Source organism: Penicillium diatomitis (assembly GCF_028827545.1).
Source record: "Penicillium diatomitis strain IBT 30728 chromosome Unknown utg000012l_segment0_segment0, whole genome shotgun sequence".
In the NCBI taxonomy this organism is placed as follows: Eukaryota; Fungi; Ascomycota; class Eurotiomycetes; order Eurotiales; family Aspergillaceae; genus Penicillium; species Penicillium diatomitis.
In genome coordinates, this window is record NW_026623184.1 from 795462 (window position 1) to 810827 (window position 15366).

At 51.9% G+C, this 15366-nt stretch overlaps 6 protein-coding genes across 6 annotated transcripts; 2 read left to right on the plus strand and 4 right to left on the minus strand.

The window, feature by feature from the left end:
* Nucleotides 1-906: 906 nt before the first annotated feature.
* Nucleotides 907-1536, plus strand: N7539_008186 (uncharacterized protein; the record flags this gene model as incomplete). Its single annotated transcript, XM_056937786.1, has 2 exons — nucleotides 907-977; nucleotides 1188-1536. The coding sequence occupies 2 exons, from the start codon at nucleotides 907-909 to the stop codon at nucleotides 1534-1536; spliced, it is 420 nt and encodes a 139-aa protein (XP_056786878.1).
* A 454-nt stretch (nucleotides 1537-1990) lies between these two features.
* Nucleotides 1991-3865, minus strand: N7539_008187 (cytochrome P450; the record flags this gene model as incomplete). Its single annotated transcript, XM_056937787.1, is given in 6 exon segments — nucleotides 1991-2168; nucleotides 2264-2433; nucleotides 2512-2788; nucleotides 2859-3718; nucleotides 3729-3788; nucleotides 3821-3865. 6 exon segments carry the CDS (start codon nucleotides 3863-3865, stop codon nucleotides 1991-1993), a joined length of 1590 nt encoding a protein of 529 aa, XP_056786879.1.
* A 534-nt stretch (nucleotides 3866-4399) lies between these two features.
* Nucleotides 4400-5712, minus strand: N7539_008188 (class I SAM-dependent methyltransferase; the record flags this gene model as incomplete). The annotated part of the gene is made up of 2 exons (XM_056937788.1): nucleotides 4400-4648; nucleotides 4819-5712. 2 exons carry the CDS (start codon nucleotides 5710-5712, stop codon nucleotides 4400-4402), a joined length of 1143 nt encoding a protein of 380 aa, XP_056786880.1.
* A 3068-nt stretch (nucleotides 5713-8780) lies between these two features.
* On the minus strand, nucleotides 8781-10478 carry N7539_008189 (COP9 signalosome complex subunit 1; the record flags this gene model as incomplete). Its single annotated transcript, XM_056937789.1, has 4 exons — nucleotides 8781-9800; nucleotides 9864-10144; nucleotides 10206-10250; nucleotides 10340-10478. The coding sequence occupies 4 exons, from the start codon at nucleotides 10476-10478 to the stop codon at nucleotides 8781-8783; spliced, it is 1485 nt and encodes a 494-aa protein (XP_056786881.1).
* A 1077-nt stretch (nucleotides 10479-11555) lies between these two features.
* Nucleotides 11556-12836, plus strand: N7539_008190 (uncharacterized protein; the record flags this gene model as incomplete). The annotated part of the gene is made up of 5 exons (XM_056937790.1): nucleotides 11556-11649; nucleotides 11735-12163; nucleotides 12260-12357; nucleotides 12442-12513; nucleotides 12591-12836. 5 exons carry the CDS (start codon nucleotides 11556-11558, stop codon nucleotides 12834-12836), a joined length of 939 nt encoding a protein of 312 aa, XP_056786882.1.
* Nucleotides 12837-13318: 482 nt separating this feature from the next.
* N7539_008191 (uncharacterized protein) lies at nucleotides 13319-14108 on the minus strand (the record flags this gene model as incomplete). The annotated part of the gene is made up of 3 exons (XM_056937791.1): nucleotides 13319-13729; nucleotides 13816-13904; nucleotides 14015-14108. 3 exons carry the CDS (start codon nucleotides 14106-14108, stop codon nucleotides 13319-13321), a joined length of 594 nt encoding a protein of 197 aa, XP_056786883.1.
* Between the last annotated feature and the right edge of the window lie 1258 nt (nucleotides 14109-15366).

The window sequence follows — 15366 nt, forward strand, 5'->3', positions numbered from 1 at the left end:
TGGCCACTGGTATCATCCGGAACCTGATGTTTAAGCATTCTCTTCTAACGAGTCATTGAGGGTGCACTACCCATTCGGTAGGAATTTGGAACTCTGGCAGCCTGTCAGGATCTCCACATCGAGACACCAAGCGGAGTCATATCTTGCTGAACTAATCTCATGGTAATTCTAGAGCGTTGGACGCTTCATGACCGCATTGACTTCTCACATTTGCTGGTGCTGCGGAGTCCGCTCATGGTCGAGAGAATACTTTGTGACATGGAAATTCTGGCAATCACCTTTTCACGGGAAGATAACATCATATTACTCGCTTCGCACTAAGATAAGCCATCGCTTTTGTACGCAATCCACAGTCTCGCAGGGTATTCTTGCCTGGGTCATCAAGAAGTGTATTTTCAATTTAATGCAGTGGTAACTAGTATTAAGATCCCAGAAGACAAAAAATGCCAAATCGTGGAGGAATACCAAGTCAATTTCAAAAAGACAGCGACGACTTCGTCTGCCATCCTTTCCATCCCTCGAAATCCCCAGAATCCAAATCTAACAGATCGAGCATTCGATTCACAGTCTGATCAACCAAGTCTTCCACAGACACTGGCCTGATATAATTAGCAGGCACGAAAGGGAAAACACTCGCTCCACTGCGAGTAATCTCCAGCATGTTGCTCAGATGGATATCACCAAGCGGCGTCTCTCGCACAACCAGAACAAGTTCGACTTGAGTTTGTACAGCGAAGAGAGCTGAAAGACGGACTGCGGTGTTGCATGCGAATCACACTATTGCAGCAAGGCCATGCGTAAAGAGAGGAGCAAATTCCCGCGCTCCTACCCAGATCTCAGTTAAGCACCCACTAGCAACCTCATCTTCTCATACTCTCCCCGATCGCATATACCTCTCTGCACACAATGCTCTACGAGCCCGGAGGCACCGAGCACGGCTTCCGGTTACCCCATGCTCCCATTCAAGCATCGTCTCTGTACGTACACACCGACAACATCCTCGCCAACACCACATTCCATCCACAGCCAACATCTTCCCAATCTCCAAGACCTGTGTAGTCCTAATCCCCCAACATATTGGCCGAATCTCGACCAAGAACCCAAAAGGCCAATGCAATCTCGCGCCCTCCCCACAATTCAACAACCTCACCTCCGACCCAGCATACGTGACGTTCTCTTCCAACCAGACCAGACAAGGTCTCACTAGAGACACCGTCATCAACGCCGAAGAAACCGGTCCGTTCGTCTAGAACCCTAGCGACGCGGGATCTGCGCAAAGTACTCATCATCACCGCTGAACAGACTCCCCACGGCGCCGACGAGTTCGAGCTCTGCGGGCTGACCAAAGAAGAGGCTACTTTGGTCGATGGGACGCATGGTCACAGAGGCACCGGTCAAGTTCGAGTGACGGTATCATGGCTACCGTGCGTTTGCGGGATCAGGGTGATTGTGGACGCCGTGATCGGGAAGGTGATTGGTGTGCATATTGCTGGTAGTGTGCTTCACGATGGGATCGTAGATGTCAGGAAGACTTAGCCTGTTGCGCGCTGTGGGTACGACCGGTATAGTGTTGCGCGAGATACGGCTGGGATGGTCAGCTCGAACATGTCGCAAGATGTACGTTACGGGTTGGAGGGCAATGCTGGCAGGGATCGCTGCAAGAACGAGTCGAGTCTTGAGGAATGTGAAAATACTGGAAAGACTAAGTTTGGGCGAGACGACGGAACAGGAGCCTTTGAGCAAGGAGGTCCCTGACGGATCGAATTATGAGATTGTCAAGCAAATTTGTGGGAACACTGGGCATGGAGAGCAGCTGGACATTCTCTTGTCCATGGAGAATCGATGGAGGGAAGCAACAAATGGAAGGCCAAGTACCATGTCGTACATTGAATCTCGAAAAGAAATCTTATATGTGAAGATTATGGCTGATTCTCGCTGCATTATCTTGCATGTTCTGATCCCACAGAATAACATGTCCTGGCTAACAAAGTCAAACGCTTGCTCCCATACCATCTTCGAAGCGATCCCGCAGTGTCACTGCCAGACGTGGCTTCTTCCAAACAGTGAACGCCTGCTGGTCGATCCAGTTCTTACTCTCCGGGCAGAGGGAGATATCGAAATTGTAAAGCAGTTTGCATAAGATTGATCGCATCTCGCAGTACGCCAGGCTGCCGTCCGATGACAGTGTCAGCTGCGATAAAGTATGCAGGGAATACACCTCCCGTGAGCAAGGGAAGCATGCAAGGGAAAGGATTTCACTCACGGTCTTCCTATACAGCCTCTCGGCCCAAGACTGAAGGGCTGAAGTACATCCCTCTTGTCGTTGACGAAACGGCTATCGGTTCCTAGCCACCGCTCCGGGATAAAGTCATGTGGAAGCGCAAAATTGGCGGATGATCGGTTTGAGGCATAATGGTGACAACCGACCCTCGCCTATGTCCATTTGCGCCGTTCAATGTAAGTCCGCATTCATCGAGCAAAAAGAGACATGATAGATACATGGTCACTTACCCCTTCGGGCACGAATTCGCCGTCGATGTCTAGGCCGCCCGCTGGAACTCGTCGGTAGGCAGTGTTTGCCACAGGAGGGTACATCCGAAGGGATTCCTCAATGACCGCCCCAAGGTAAGGCAGTCCGGCCGTGCTTTCAAACGTAATTTGATCTGCAGAAACAAAGGACGACCGAACTTCGGCGACGAGGCGGCGCATGACTTCGGAATGAGAACAAAGTAAAAAGACGCAGCCCGAAAGAAGGGTTGCAGTCGTTTCACTTCCAGCGATGATCAGTCTGAAATCGCCGGTTAGCAAATTGTACTATCGAGATCATATACAGAGTATCTCGCTCAGTTATCACGAACATAAAAGCATTGGCGTGGAGCTCCGCTCGTGACATTGTCTTAGTTGTCTTTCCATCGTGATCATTGGTGGTGCCGAGGCCGTTTTGCAAGAAAGCAGAGATAAAGTCTGGTCGGGCAGTGTTGGACTCGAGACGGTGATCCACTCGACGCGCTGCTAGATTGAAATGATCCACGGACTTTTGCTTCAAATGCTTCGGGATCATGGCGTCAAGAGCCTTAGAGACCAGCGGGAATTGTCTTGCTGCAGCATTAATGGACAGATACTGAACAGACGCAAACGTCAACCCGATCCATGAGTGCAACTGCGAGTCTCTCAAACAGTCGAATGATTGGCCAAACATCAGGTCGCCAGTGATGTCGAAGAGAGTGAAGTTGAACCAATCTTTCATATCAACCACTGATGATCCTCGTTGGACCTGCGCTCGCAGTTTCGCAATCAAGGTGTCTATGTAGCCCATGATCAGACCCTCTTGCTCTTTCAAAGCTCGCTCCGAGAACGCAGGAGCCAGTAATCTTCGCTGACGTGCATGAACGACCTGGTTCAAAGTCGTTACTACGTTGTCGACCCCATTCGGCGTGGGGGAATAAGTCGATGGATCTTTGGGTAGACATCCGCCCGGTCGAGACAAGTGAACATCTCGAAAGGCACGGGCCGTGAAGAAAGCGAGCTCACGGGGACCCAGACGAACCACTGGACCGTATTGCTCATGTAACGCCAGGACATCCAGGTGATTGTATCCCTTAACAACAGACAATTGACTCGGGATGGGGGTGATCGCCCAAAGCTTCGGTCCCGGGAACCGGCCGAGCGGCGACCAATACAGCTCGTACACAACCTTGTACAAGACCGCCGATAGAGTCTGAAGTTACCATGAGCAACAGAATGGGGTCAGTCACGGGAGCACGCCAGGACAAATGTACAAAGACCAACTGTATACTAGCGATGCAGGCAGTGGACTTACCAATGCTGTCGCAACAGCTCCCCAGGTGAGAATATCAAAAGACATGCTCAACGGCAACATCTAAAACTGATAAAATAGTCGGCGGCAGGATCAAACAATGATAAGAAGAATCAGACTCTTCCAAAATGCAGGTTGAGGACTCCTTCACAAAGTGAAGGGTCATGGTCCTCATAAGAGGGGCAAAGTGGTGGCGACATTACCGGACGAGGAGTTTTGAGTCAGGACTTTTGGGTCATACTGCTTCACTCGGTCATTGTTCTAAATAGAGTCAGGTGGATGTGAATATGTATGCAGGTTGCATGCCTATCAGAAAACCTCGCGCAGACAGCATGGGGTCCTTGCGACAAATCGAAATCATATGTTTGATCGGAGTTCTTTTCCGTGCTGAATATAGGCGCAAGGTCGTCACAGACGAGCACCAACAATAATCATTGTCGGTCGGCGCCATGACAGAGCAAGTCTCTTTCGTGCAGGGTGCATTCGGTCTTGGACGCGATTGGGAAAGATCATCTCTTGACGGTGTTGGCGTGCGTCAATCAGTTGACTTGAGCCCGACTGTCTCATGGCATTCAAATAGCGTCAAGTAGTGTCGCAAATATCCGGTTTGCGACCGTAGACCACATGCAGATTGCAGTAGGTGTGAACCTCGGGGTTCCGCAAGTCTCGGCGGACGCCGGCCAGAAACACTTGGGTCTCATTATTCGACCAGCCAAGCACTCGAGTGAAGAGCGCAAGAGAGTACGACTCGACCGCCATCAACAACGAGCACAGGTTGTAGCGTCCGATTTCTTTCTGGACAGAATCAGTGGACCAACCACTCGATGGAACCTAATCAGAAACAACCGAAGGCACGGAAAGGCCCGCATCGTGTAAAGTTAGCCCCGCCGCTCCGACAAAAGTACTAAGAATGCAGTGCAACCCTCTAGTCAAGACAAAAGGATGCTTTCCGGGGGTCGATCTCCGAAACCACGTTGTGCAGGGAGGGGATTCCGACGTACTTTGTAGACCTCGTCCTTCACCTCTTCAAATCCCGCATCCACCAAGCGTCGCCGGTGACCCTCGGCAATATTCATGGGCCTTTGGAACGCCAGGCTTGCCTTATGAAGGTAGTGAAGATAATCGCACAGGGTGGGCGCCAGATCCATCGACCCGTCGTCTGACTTGAGCGTGACTTCAAATTCTTGTAATTCGATCCAGCCTCCCGGCTTCAAGTGGTGATAAGCCTGTGCCAGAAGACGGGGCCAGTCTGCTATAGCGCCACCCAGGTCGCGTGCATGGATAAAGTCGAATGGTCGATTGACGTTAAACAACCAGGGGGATTCTGCGTCGTCCACTAAGAAACGCAAGTTCGGCGGCACCCATGATGGTTGAATGGGGCTCAAGTCAGTGCCGATGACCTCGGTATGGGAATAGCAATCTGCGAAATCGATGGCCCAGATTCCAGTCCCTGTGCCAATGTCCAACACGCGCTGGACTGCATCAATTTGCAGTGGTGCACGAAAAAGTGCGCCCTCAAGGACTAGATTGCGAACATGATGAAGCAAATCCTGCCGATCTTGCTCCTGCTCATCATTTGGCAGGACATAATGGCCCGCTCGATAGGAGTGATATCGTCGCCCATTCTCATAGACATGCTCCTCGATTCCAGAAAGCAAAGAGGCCGTGAAGCTTGAGGTGTCGGAATGATAGTCTTCATCTTCGTCGAAAATGGATCCCACAGTTTCATCGTCTGCGGAGGAGGGATCCACCGCATCTTCAGAGGCAGGTGACTGAGTTGTCACTGCACGTGGAGACTTCGAATATGGCGAGGCTGGCGTCTCCCTTTGCGAAGACATCGAGCCAGGGTTCTTCGGCTTTCTCGCCGGTGAAGGGAATGGTGGAGTCAAGGTCATATTTGCTTGTGATGTAGGCCATCCTTGTTTTTTTGCTGACTTTGTTTTGCTCCCGATCTCTCCGCAAAAGTGGAGGTCACCGCCCGCGATCAGCTATCCTTTTCTTTTGCTGCGCGGCAAGCGGGGTCTGATTGAATTGTCGCAAGTTCGCAACGGGTCCAATGCCTGGGTTTGGTTGGGGGTTTGATGAGAGAATCGGCCTGCTTCGTTCGTGTAATACCAAACAGCCATCACCAGGAACACTTCTGACGAGGTTGATAAACTTATCCAGATCTTCAAGGGTCCGAGCCATTTAGGTTCTGTGGCGGTGGAAAAGTGTGGGGGAGTCTCCATGCCCTGTAGGAGGGTCCACGATCGTCAGTCTGCATCCACAGTCGTAGTTTGACAGTGGGCTTTGCTGCTTAATGGTCGCCCTCAAACTCATAACCTTGGATGCAAGCGGAACGCCCGGGTTTCAAGCGAGTCGCATTGAACCCTACCGCAAGCATTTTCAGGGCTGAGCCGCTAAGGTCACATTCCACGCGATAGTAAGATCGGAACTCGGTAAGCTTATGGCTTCTTCTGCGGAAGCAAACTAGAGGGAAAACAACCCATTGAAGACCAAATCTAGAACGGTGTGTCCATTTAGTTGCTTGAATGAGTAGGAATTCTCACTCATCGCCGTGTATGATAGGATCAGCTTGAGCCCCGGCACAATATCATTTCGGCGGTGAAGAGAGGTATGCACACTCTCACCACCGGCTCTTCGTATCGAAAGTCTTTTCTTCAGAGGACTACCTATTACTAGATCGAGACCTTCACATACTGCTCCAGCACCCGTCCCTCGCCCTCGCCCTCACCCAGAGCGGCTACAATGAATATTAGGATCGCTCGAGAATTCTCCTCGAAGGATCAGCGTATTGTACCGAAGGAGTCGACAGTATCCATACGTTCTACGATTCTGGCAGAAGTATCGTACGTGAGCATGGGTCCATGACGCAGAGAATGTTTTCAGTCGGAGACGAGTTTGGAATAAAGCGGAATATCTGCCATTTCCTGACTATGACACTAGACTGGTGTTCACCACAGACATAGGCTGCGCGACCATCATCACCCAACTGATAATCGCCTTGCTAGGCCCAACCGTTCCTCCTTCATTCCACTCGTCAGGCGGGCTGGATCAGCATAAGCTTAAGTGTTGTCGATAAGTGGCTATCTGCGTCAGGATTTACATTTATATACCAGTCAGCGCTGTCTGGCGAGGAGAGTCCCCTGTCTGTTTCCTTTACATGGAGGCTATCACAAAGTTTGGGACACTTGGCTATCCGAATAATCTGTGTCTTCCCAGTAACCCTCATCTCGTGAGTGTTGCGTGCAGGGGTGAACATGGGACGGCGAGCATGAGATCACGATGGATTAACGAATATGGCGCCAAAGAAGCTTCCTTCCAAACTGGTGAATCCTGGTCTTCTGCGCGCTCGAAAGACTCAACAACGCCGATGATCGGCAGGACGAGTCTTTGCATATCGGCCAAGCGCCCTGCAACTAACGTGAAGAATATGCCAATGCCACATGACGGCCGGCACGAAATACTTCCGTGCGATCAGGAACTGTCAAAGCCGGGAAGGATCCCTAGTCGTGGCTTGAGGTCAAGGTACAAGGAGCAAGCGACAGAGCAATAGATGATCTTGCCCTGTGTCATTCCCACCGCAGGCACACTCCCTCAACTTTGGTCGAGGCCCAGCGCAGCCAGCATGCACTGGCACAGACTTCGAACTAGCTTTCTAACATTCTTTTGCCCCGGCGCGAGACTCCATCAGAATCCAGCCTTTTGAGATGCTCGCAATCCAGACCGCGTTCAGAACGAGGACAGTCTCAACTAGCACGCCTAGAACCGCACCATCAGCCGCTTCGCAAACACCATAGACGCAAAAGATCCCGTCACTCAAATCGCTCAAAAGCCGATTTCAACCCGCAACGGGGCCTCCGGCGTCTCCACTGTGCAGGTACAAGTCGCCATGTCGAGTGCCATCATCATGTCTGCCCCTGTCCCGGCGTGGCTTTGAATTCGTGGCCGGCACAATGTGATGATTCGGTTGAAAGATGCACCAGATTTAACAACAGCCCGAGTTACGGGGTGATGATGTGCAGGCCGATGACCACACCGGGTATGAACGGAGTCGATGTTTGCGATTGCAGAAAGAAGAGTACGCTTTAATTTTTTTCTTAGCAGTTGAATTGGCCTGCGGTCTAAGACAGCGCCAGAGAATCCAAGTATTTGTGTTGCGGGGGTCCTTTCGTCCGTTCTATATCGCATTGCCACCAAACAGAGAAGAATTGATTGCATATCAGCGCAATGCATAGTCCAGAGGTCTTTCCGTAGCCCAAAGAATAGCGTTCTTCCCTCGATTCTTCGCTCATGGAGTCCTATCAACGTAGGCACCCGGCAGATATCACTTTCGAATAGTGTATCCGTGTCATGATGAACAAGCAGTCTCTTCGGCTGCTCTTCTCTGACAGCTTTCCATTGCTCCTTTTAGCCAGCAAAGGAGAGAGATCAAGCATTCCTGTATATCATTTAAACATTCCTCCTCCATTCTTCCACGAACGAAGCTGAATCATGCATTCATCCAGGGACTCGCATGCCATTCGACAGACATGCCACGACATAAGGTTCAACCAGCGTGCGAGGCCCCATTTGGACCACTAGTCACAGGGTGAGACCAGAAGGCCTTTGGACAGCCTAGGAGGGTGTTCTGTCTTTGACTAGACGGGGATGAGAGGCGGCAAGTGATGAATACGAGGGTAGGCAGGTCGGTCACACTTTCATCACACGCATGGACGAATTCTTGCCGTTAGGGTTCCATCATGCGGATCTTTACTTGACGCGGGATCCTCCCGCTCGCTGGCCGGGGTCCTTGGAAGACAATCTTCCTCCTACGTGCAGCCGGATCAATGGAGGCAGTTTATCAAGATTCAAATTGTCCGTCATGAAGCCGTTTCATTTCATTATGATGCCAGGCCTTGGCCAGGCATTTTCATTCTCGATTGGAGAATGGGTCTACTTGAGACAGCGCCTCGGTCACACATTAGGCACGCGTTGCGCCTCGAGCAAGCCTCTCTGAAGCTCTACCGGGCGGCCCCTGTTGTTTACGCATTCGCTTCTCGGCCTCGGCGTCTCTCACTTCCAACCCAGCCTGGAGTACGCTGGCACGGAGAATCCGTAAGTGCGCCTCCTGATTGAATGCGCGAAGACTTTCGAGGGCTTGTTCTTGGACCTCCGTTCGTAGATCGGATTTGTTGGAGACCAGGACGTTTTTCTCCAGGTCGAGTCGAGCTTCTAGGACTCCCTTTTGGATGAGTTGGATGATCTCCTGGACAAAGGGGGAGGAGACGCTCGTGGGCTGTGCTTCACCGCCGATCACCTCGGGTGCGAAGATGGTGGCCATGGAGGCCAAGGTTACGCGACTGAAGGGCACCAGGTATTGTTTGATGGCCTTTGTGCGAATCGAATGGTAGAGATCAGAAACGTGACGCTGGAGATGGAGGTCAAGAAGATAGTCTGTTCGATAGGACTCTAGAATGTCGAGACAAGGTCGGAACTTTGAGTTGCAGAAGAACGCAACGGCCCGGCGGATTTGCGGCTCAAGTTCCAAAAAGTTCCGGAATAAGCCGTTGTCGAGGACACGACGTTGGAGAGTTTCCCGATCCATTGATGCCATCGCACACAGACCACCGTAGACAGCCACGTCGTTGGCTGTGAGGACCTCGTTGAAGGTATCGGAGAGGCTCATATCGGTGGCCAAAAAGCTATTTGCGGCATCTAAATACGCGCCTGAGTGCATCTGGGCAAGACCGAGGGCAGCGCTGACTTTGGGCTGGTTTTTCTGTTGATCCTCGGGTTTTGATTGAGCCGTGCGCAAGCGATGGACATTTGATTGAACGGCGAGCCAGTCGCCGCGCTCGACGGAGACGTTGACGAGCTTGAAAAGCATCGACGCAATGTGGTTAGGTGTGGTGCAGTAATCGCGCATTCGGGTGTACGCTTTGGAGGCAGCGACCAGGTCGCCTGTTTCGTAGTAGTGATTTCCGATATCCTCATTTCCCATCTAGTGGATGCGAATTAGAATGCGACTGCCGCGGTGAGAACCCTTGGAAACGTTGAGGCGTACCCTGATGCTTTCTTTGATCAAGTTGTTCTTGTATCCCCGCAGTTCTTGCTCCAACCGTTCAGACTGGGCTTGAACCTGTCGTTGCACCTTTTGAACCCAGGCCGTATCGAGAGTAGCTTCAGGCTCAGTCGGTGCGACTTCCGCCAACGCACGGACTGCTTTTTCATATCGACCAACATCTTTTCCTGACTTGGCCTCTGCAATGGCCAGTTTCAGAGCTTCAGTAGAGAGGACTGTCGATGTCGTTCCGATCAGGTACAAGCGGTTGAATCGTGTGCGACCTAGAATGTCGGACGTCAGAAAGCACAATAGATGTATATTCACGGAGGCGAAGCCACTGACCAACATAATTTGCAATATAAGATTCGAGGTCAAATTTAGGAGGATCTATAGATTGATTGAATGTCAGTAGGTGCTCTCTCTTTCTGGGCTGCGGGGCAAGTGCCATGCTTGTGCCGTAGGAGAGCCAGGCCTACCGTGCACTTTGATTCGAGGAGCTGGTTCTGTGTTTTCTGTTGGAGCGGGAAATCCTTGATTAGATGTGCTCTGCGATGCTGAGGCGAACGGAGCGGCAGATCGGCCCTGCGAGGGGAAAGCATCGGGAAGGGTGTCCATCGAGCTCGGACTGCCTCAGAGGCGCAGGACTAGCTTAGACGAGGCCTGTGGGGGGAAGAAAGAGAGATGGTCGTTTTTCTCAAGCTTGGGGGAGAAAGATTGGCAATATGAGTCGAGTGACAATCATCGATCTGCGCAAACTAGACACAACCTCGGGGACGTTCAAGGATATGATGTTGACGGTCTGGGTTGTGGTAGCTGGTGGAGCTGGGGAAAAGCGGGCAGAACATGACCGCTTTGCAGGCCGCCACTTCAGCCTCCGCGATAAGATCCGGAGGGTCCACCAGGAGATGGTCATGATGAAGCTGGTGAACTCTATACCCTGGCAGCTCCCTTTTGATTCAGATTGGAGAAGCCGGCGTCATGAATGTCCATGATTTTTTTTTACTCAAGGTCACATTCGAACAATGTCATTGACCAGATCTGAGTCTAGACCGAGTTATCATTAACTGCCATATATCCATCGGCAGCTCCAATGAAACGCCAGCCTGACCGAGGAATCATGCAACAAGAAGTCTCCTCGGGCCCGCTTGAGCATCATTTACATCATCATCTCCGAGCCCCGGGTTCACAAAATTGCAATCATAGTAATCACCGCAGTAAAGTACAATTTCCCAGCCCGACTAAAACTATGAATTGAAAAGCTATATGCCCGAGGCTTTTCCCTTCACCTCGGTCTCGTCCCGGCCTCGGAGGAGAGCACCATACAGTCATCATACCTCCGTTCCGACCGAGATAATAATGATCGAGTAATCAATAAATAGGCCGAGGCCGTCGTATCCGTCGATTTGACACTTCGGACATACTCAACGTTCCACCAACCTTCAAGCGGGTCATCACGGTTTGATTCGTTGTGCTATTGTCAGTTGCTGTTGCGTATTTCGCTAATTTTCCTCAGAGTCGGATTCTAGGAAATCCCGCGGTAGAGCTAAGATTGGTGTTTGACCAACGATAAATACCTCGAAACGCCTCCCCGCACTGGTCTTCTCCGCATCCCCAATTTCATCTCTATATCGAACCCAACTATATTATTTCACACGAGCCGCAACAGCGTCGACACGACTTGGTCCAACAACAATGGCATCGTCACAACCTGTAGCTCTCGTCATAGGCGCCTCCCGCGGCATAGGTCGCCAGATAGCCATCAACCTAGCGAAGAATGGCTACGCAGGTGTGTGTAAACCCAATTGACACGACATATGAACCGATCCTAACACACCGAGCTAACACCGCACCGCCCCTCCAATGAACAAAAGTAATGCTCGCCGCCAAAACCACCTCCAACCCAGACACAACGCACCCGTTTCCCCCGGACCCCAACTCCCCCTCCTCCACGATCACCACCGTCGAGCGCGAGATCCACCTCCTCGGCGGCACGGCCTCCTCCGTCGCCGTCGACGTTCGCGATCCCGCGCAGATCGCCAACGCAGTCACCCAGACGCTACGCATCTTCGGCCGCCTCGATGTGCTGGTGTACAACTCTGGGGCGATCTGGTGGTCGTCTGTGGAGGGGACGCCGCTGAAGAGGTTCAGGCTTATGCAGCAGGTGAATCCGGAGGGGCTGTACGCGAGTGTGCAGGCGTCGTTGCCGGCTTTTGAGAGGAATGGGTGGAGGGGCAGGATTGTGGTTGTTTGTCCGCCGATTTATTCAAGGTTTTTCAGGGGGAAGACGGGCTATGCAATGGGTAGGTTTTCGGTACTCACATCGGCGTGGAGGGCTGGTCCGTGTTGACGGGATGAGATTGAGACTAATGGGGGAGGGGGTTCCTTTGGGTGAATAGGGAAAGTTGGAATGAGCGTCCTGGTCAAGGGTCTGGGTATGGACTTTGTTCGACAGAACAGAACTGAGATGGCGATTACGGGGATCTGGCCCGCCGTGGTATGTACATCTCATCTTCTTGTCGAACGAGAGCCTCACAAGTGGGGAGAAGAAGATCACTGAAAAAAAGACAACACTCAACAGGCAATCGAGTCCGCCGCAACCGAATTCAACAAATCCGACGACCAGACCTACAAGAACGATCTTCGCAAACCGGTACGTCTAACCCTGCCAAGGCGCCCTCTTTGTTTCCCTCCACATCTACTCAATTTCCAATCTCCATGTTCGGACAGACCATCTTCTCCGATGCTATTCTCGCCATGCTGCGCGCTTCCCCGGCCACAGTCAACGGCCGTCTGGACACCGATGAGGACTTTCTGCGGGATGAATGCGGGGTGACGGATTTCTCGGCGTACGCGGTGGTTCCGGGATCGACGCCCCGGCGGATCATGCCGGCGCGGTTCCCTAGTCTGGAGGTTGCGGAGCAGGATGACGAGGGACAGCGGATGGATAGTGCGAAGGTTCGGGCGAAGATGTAGATGGGGTGAGATGGCATGCTCTGTGAGCACTGTATCGTGTGAGATGGAGTTAGAGATACACGGGTCAGTGTGCTCGGTTCGACTGGCATTAGCATTTCGAGCCCTTGAGACATAGAAGCAACTTTTAGGCACATCAGTGTGTTTCGATTTTCAATAATCAAACTCATTAGCAAATAGCAAATAGACAGGTGGACTGTTTGTGAACAGGGGGAAAAAAAGCAACGCTCAACGCCAATGCCAAATGAATAGAAAGGAGAGATAAGAAAAGCAGACATGATAAATTCGAAGTAATGCAGGCCAAAAAAACACCGTGGTCCAGTATTTGCTCGAAAAGCCAACGTGGTTTGGGAAGGGAACAATTCTTTGCTGTGCTCAACACCAGCGCGTGCAGGATTTCAGCGGGAATGTACTATGGAGAGACAGAGCCAGCAACGAGGCAGTCACGGGAGTTTCGCCACTTCGCGGTTCTCGGTTTCCGCTATTTAAAGCAAACCCGCAAACCCAGCAGCAACACCGGCGACCAAAACACCCAGACCGTAGATCTGGCTAATCTCGCCCAGCTGGACTCGGGCAGATCCACCGGTGGCTTCGTGGGACTGAGCGGCACCACTGGCACCGCTAGTACCGGTGCCCGTGGCAGTGTTGCTACCAGTGGCGGTCATTGAGGCAGTCGAAGTCGAGGCGGTTGTTGTCACGTTGACACGGATGGGATTCTGGGCACCGCAGGGGTGCTGGGTGCGGCATAGAGACTGACAACTGCTGTCCGCTGCGGAGCAACGGTTGACGCACTGGTTGTTGGCTTCAGTGCAGATGAAGTATGGCATGGTTTCAGAGTACTGAGAAGCATTGGGAGTAATGTTATTGCTGCAGATGCAGTGGTAGTCGAGGGTTTTCTAGAGGAGAAAGCGTTGACCATCAGCACGATTGAATGAACCTTGGCGAGGGCTGTGGAGAACACAAAGGATAGGTTGAAACTTACCGCATCGCAGTCATTGGCGACGGGCTTGCCCGTGGAAATCTGAAGACACAGAAGGGGGCAAACGGACTCTTGCTGGTTGCACCAGTACTCTGGGATGTTGTCAGTACATCTTCGGTCTTCTCTGACCGGGGAAGGGGGGGGGGGGGGGATCAAGGCTCGTCAAGCAGTTGATACCACACTCTACGAGGGTATCACTTACGACGTGTTGCGATGGGCACGGTGCTAGGGTCGATGCTCTGGCTGCTCACCAGGGCAGCAGTTGAGGCCAGGGCCAACAAGAGACGGGACAGCATGATGGGTGAGAAGAGGTGGGAAACTGATAGTTTCGGGGGAATGATGTGACAGGGGAGAGTTGATGGACAACAGCTAAATCTGGAGACCCGTTCAAGGAGTAAGATGTCAGTGGTCCTATCGAACAGTGGAGGCGTTGCGTTTGCATGCAAGTTTGAAGGCTAGCCACGCATGGGTTCTATGTTTGTCGCAGGCCCCATTGGGCCCAGGATGGAATGCAGGGAGCACCAATTGGGACCAGTACATAGACTCGGTGGATAGAGCCGAGACCGCGTCGTGTCATGACTTACCGCAGCAAGAGATTCTGGAGTTCCAGAGGCTGAGGCTTGAGATTGATCCGGGATGATCAGTAGCAAGAAGAGGAAGGGCTCGGGTGAGACCACACTGGCAATTGGGATGCGGTGGGAAAGCTTGGTAGCGACCGACTGAGAGTGGACTGTGGAGCAGAGGAAATCGGAGAGGTCAGATAGGGGAAGATCACAGCAGCAAAGCAGATCGGACGTGCAGAGGAAAGAAAGGGCTCCGACGGAGAGTGGAGGAGGTCGCTATTAAAAGCAAGGAGTGGAGTCGCATGGACTGATCGATCACGAGGCCATCACCGCCATCTGTGAGTATTCATCTCGGAGAGAGAGAGAGAGAGAGAGAGAGAGGGAGTGGTGTGCTTGACTGCTTGGAGCTAAGGTCGTGGCGGGATCCACCGATGAACCGAAGCCAGTACGCTTCTATCTAGTATCACTATCTGCGATCTGCCTCTGGGGTCCTAAATACAAAACATGTGCATGATACCTTTGGAGCCACGGGATCAAGTTTGTGCTGTAAAGTTGTACAGGACCTACAAAGTACATAGTACATACTACATAGTGCATACTGCATAGTCATACTCCATAGCACATACCTAGTCCAAGTGTATACTCACTGGTTGAGAGATTCACAGTCTCGGACAGGGATGGTGGTTTGAATTGTCAGTCGAGGAACTTTTTTTTCTCCATTTCTGCGCTTGGACTTGGCTCGGAAACCCGGTGCTCCTATCAGAATGGTTTGACTGAATCAAGGTTTCCCAATTGGAGCTGGGCAGTTCACTAGCGTCCTACTGAAGAGTGGAGCATTGCACCATTTTCCAGCGACATGTACCGAGTGATGATCCAGTGGACTCGAGACTGGACTTTTCTTGTGTGGTAAGTAGGTGGAGGGTGTCTCAAGAGTCAGCTCAGATGAGGGATGCCATGTGTCTGAGATTCCAGGTTGAAGGGCTTTGACTGG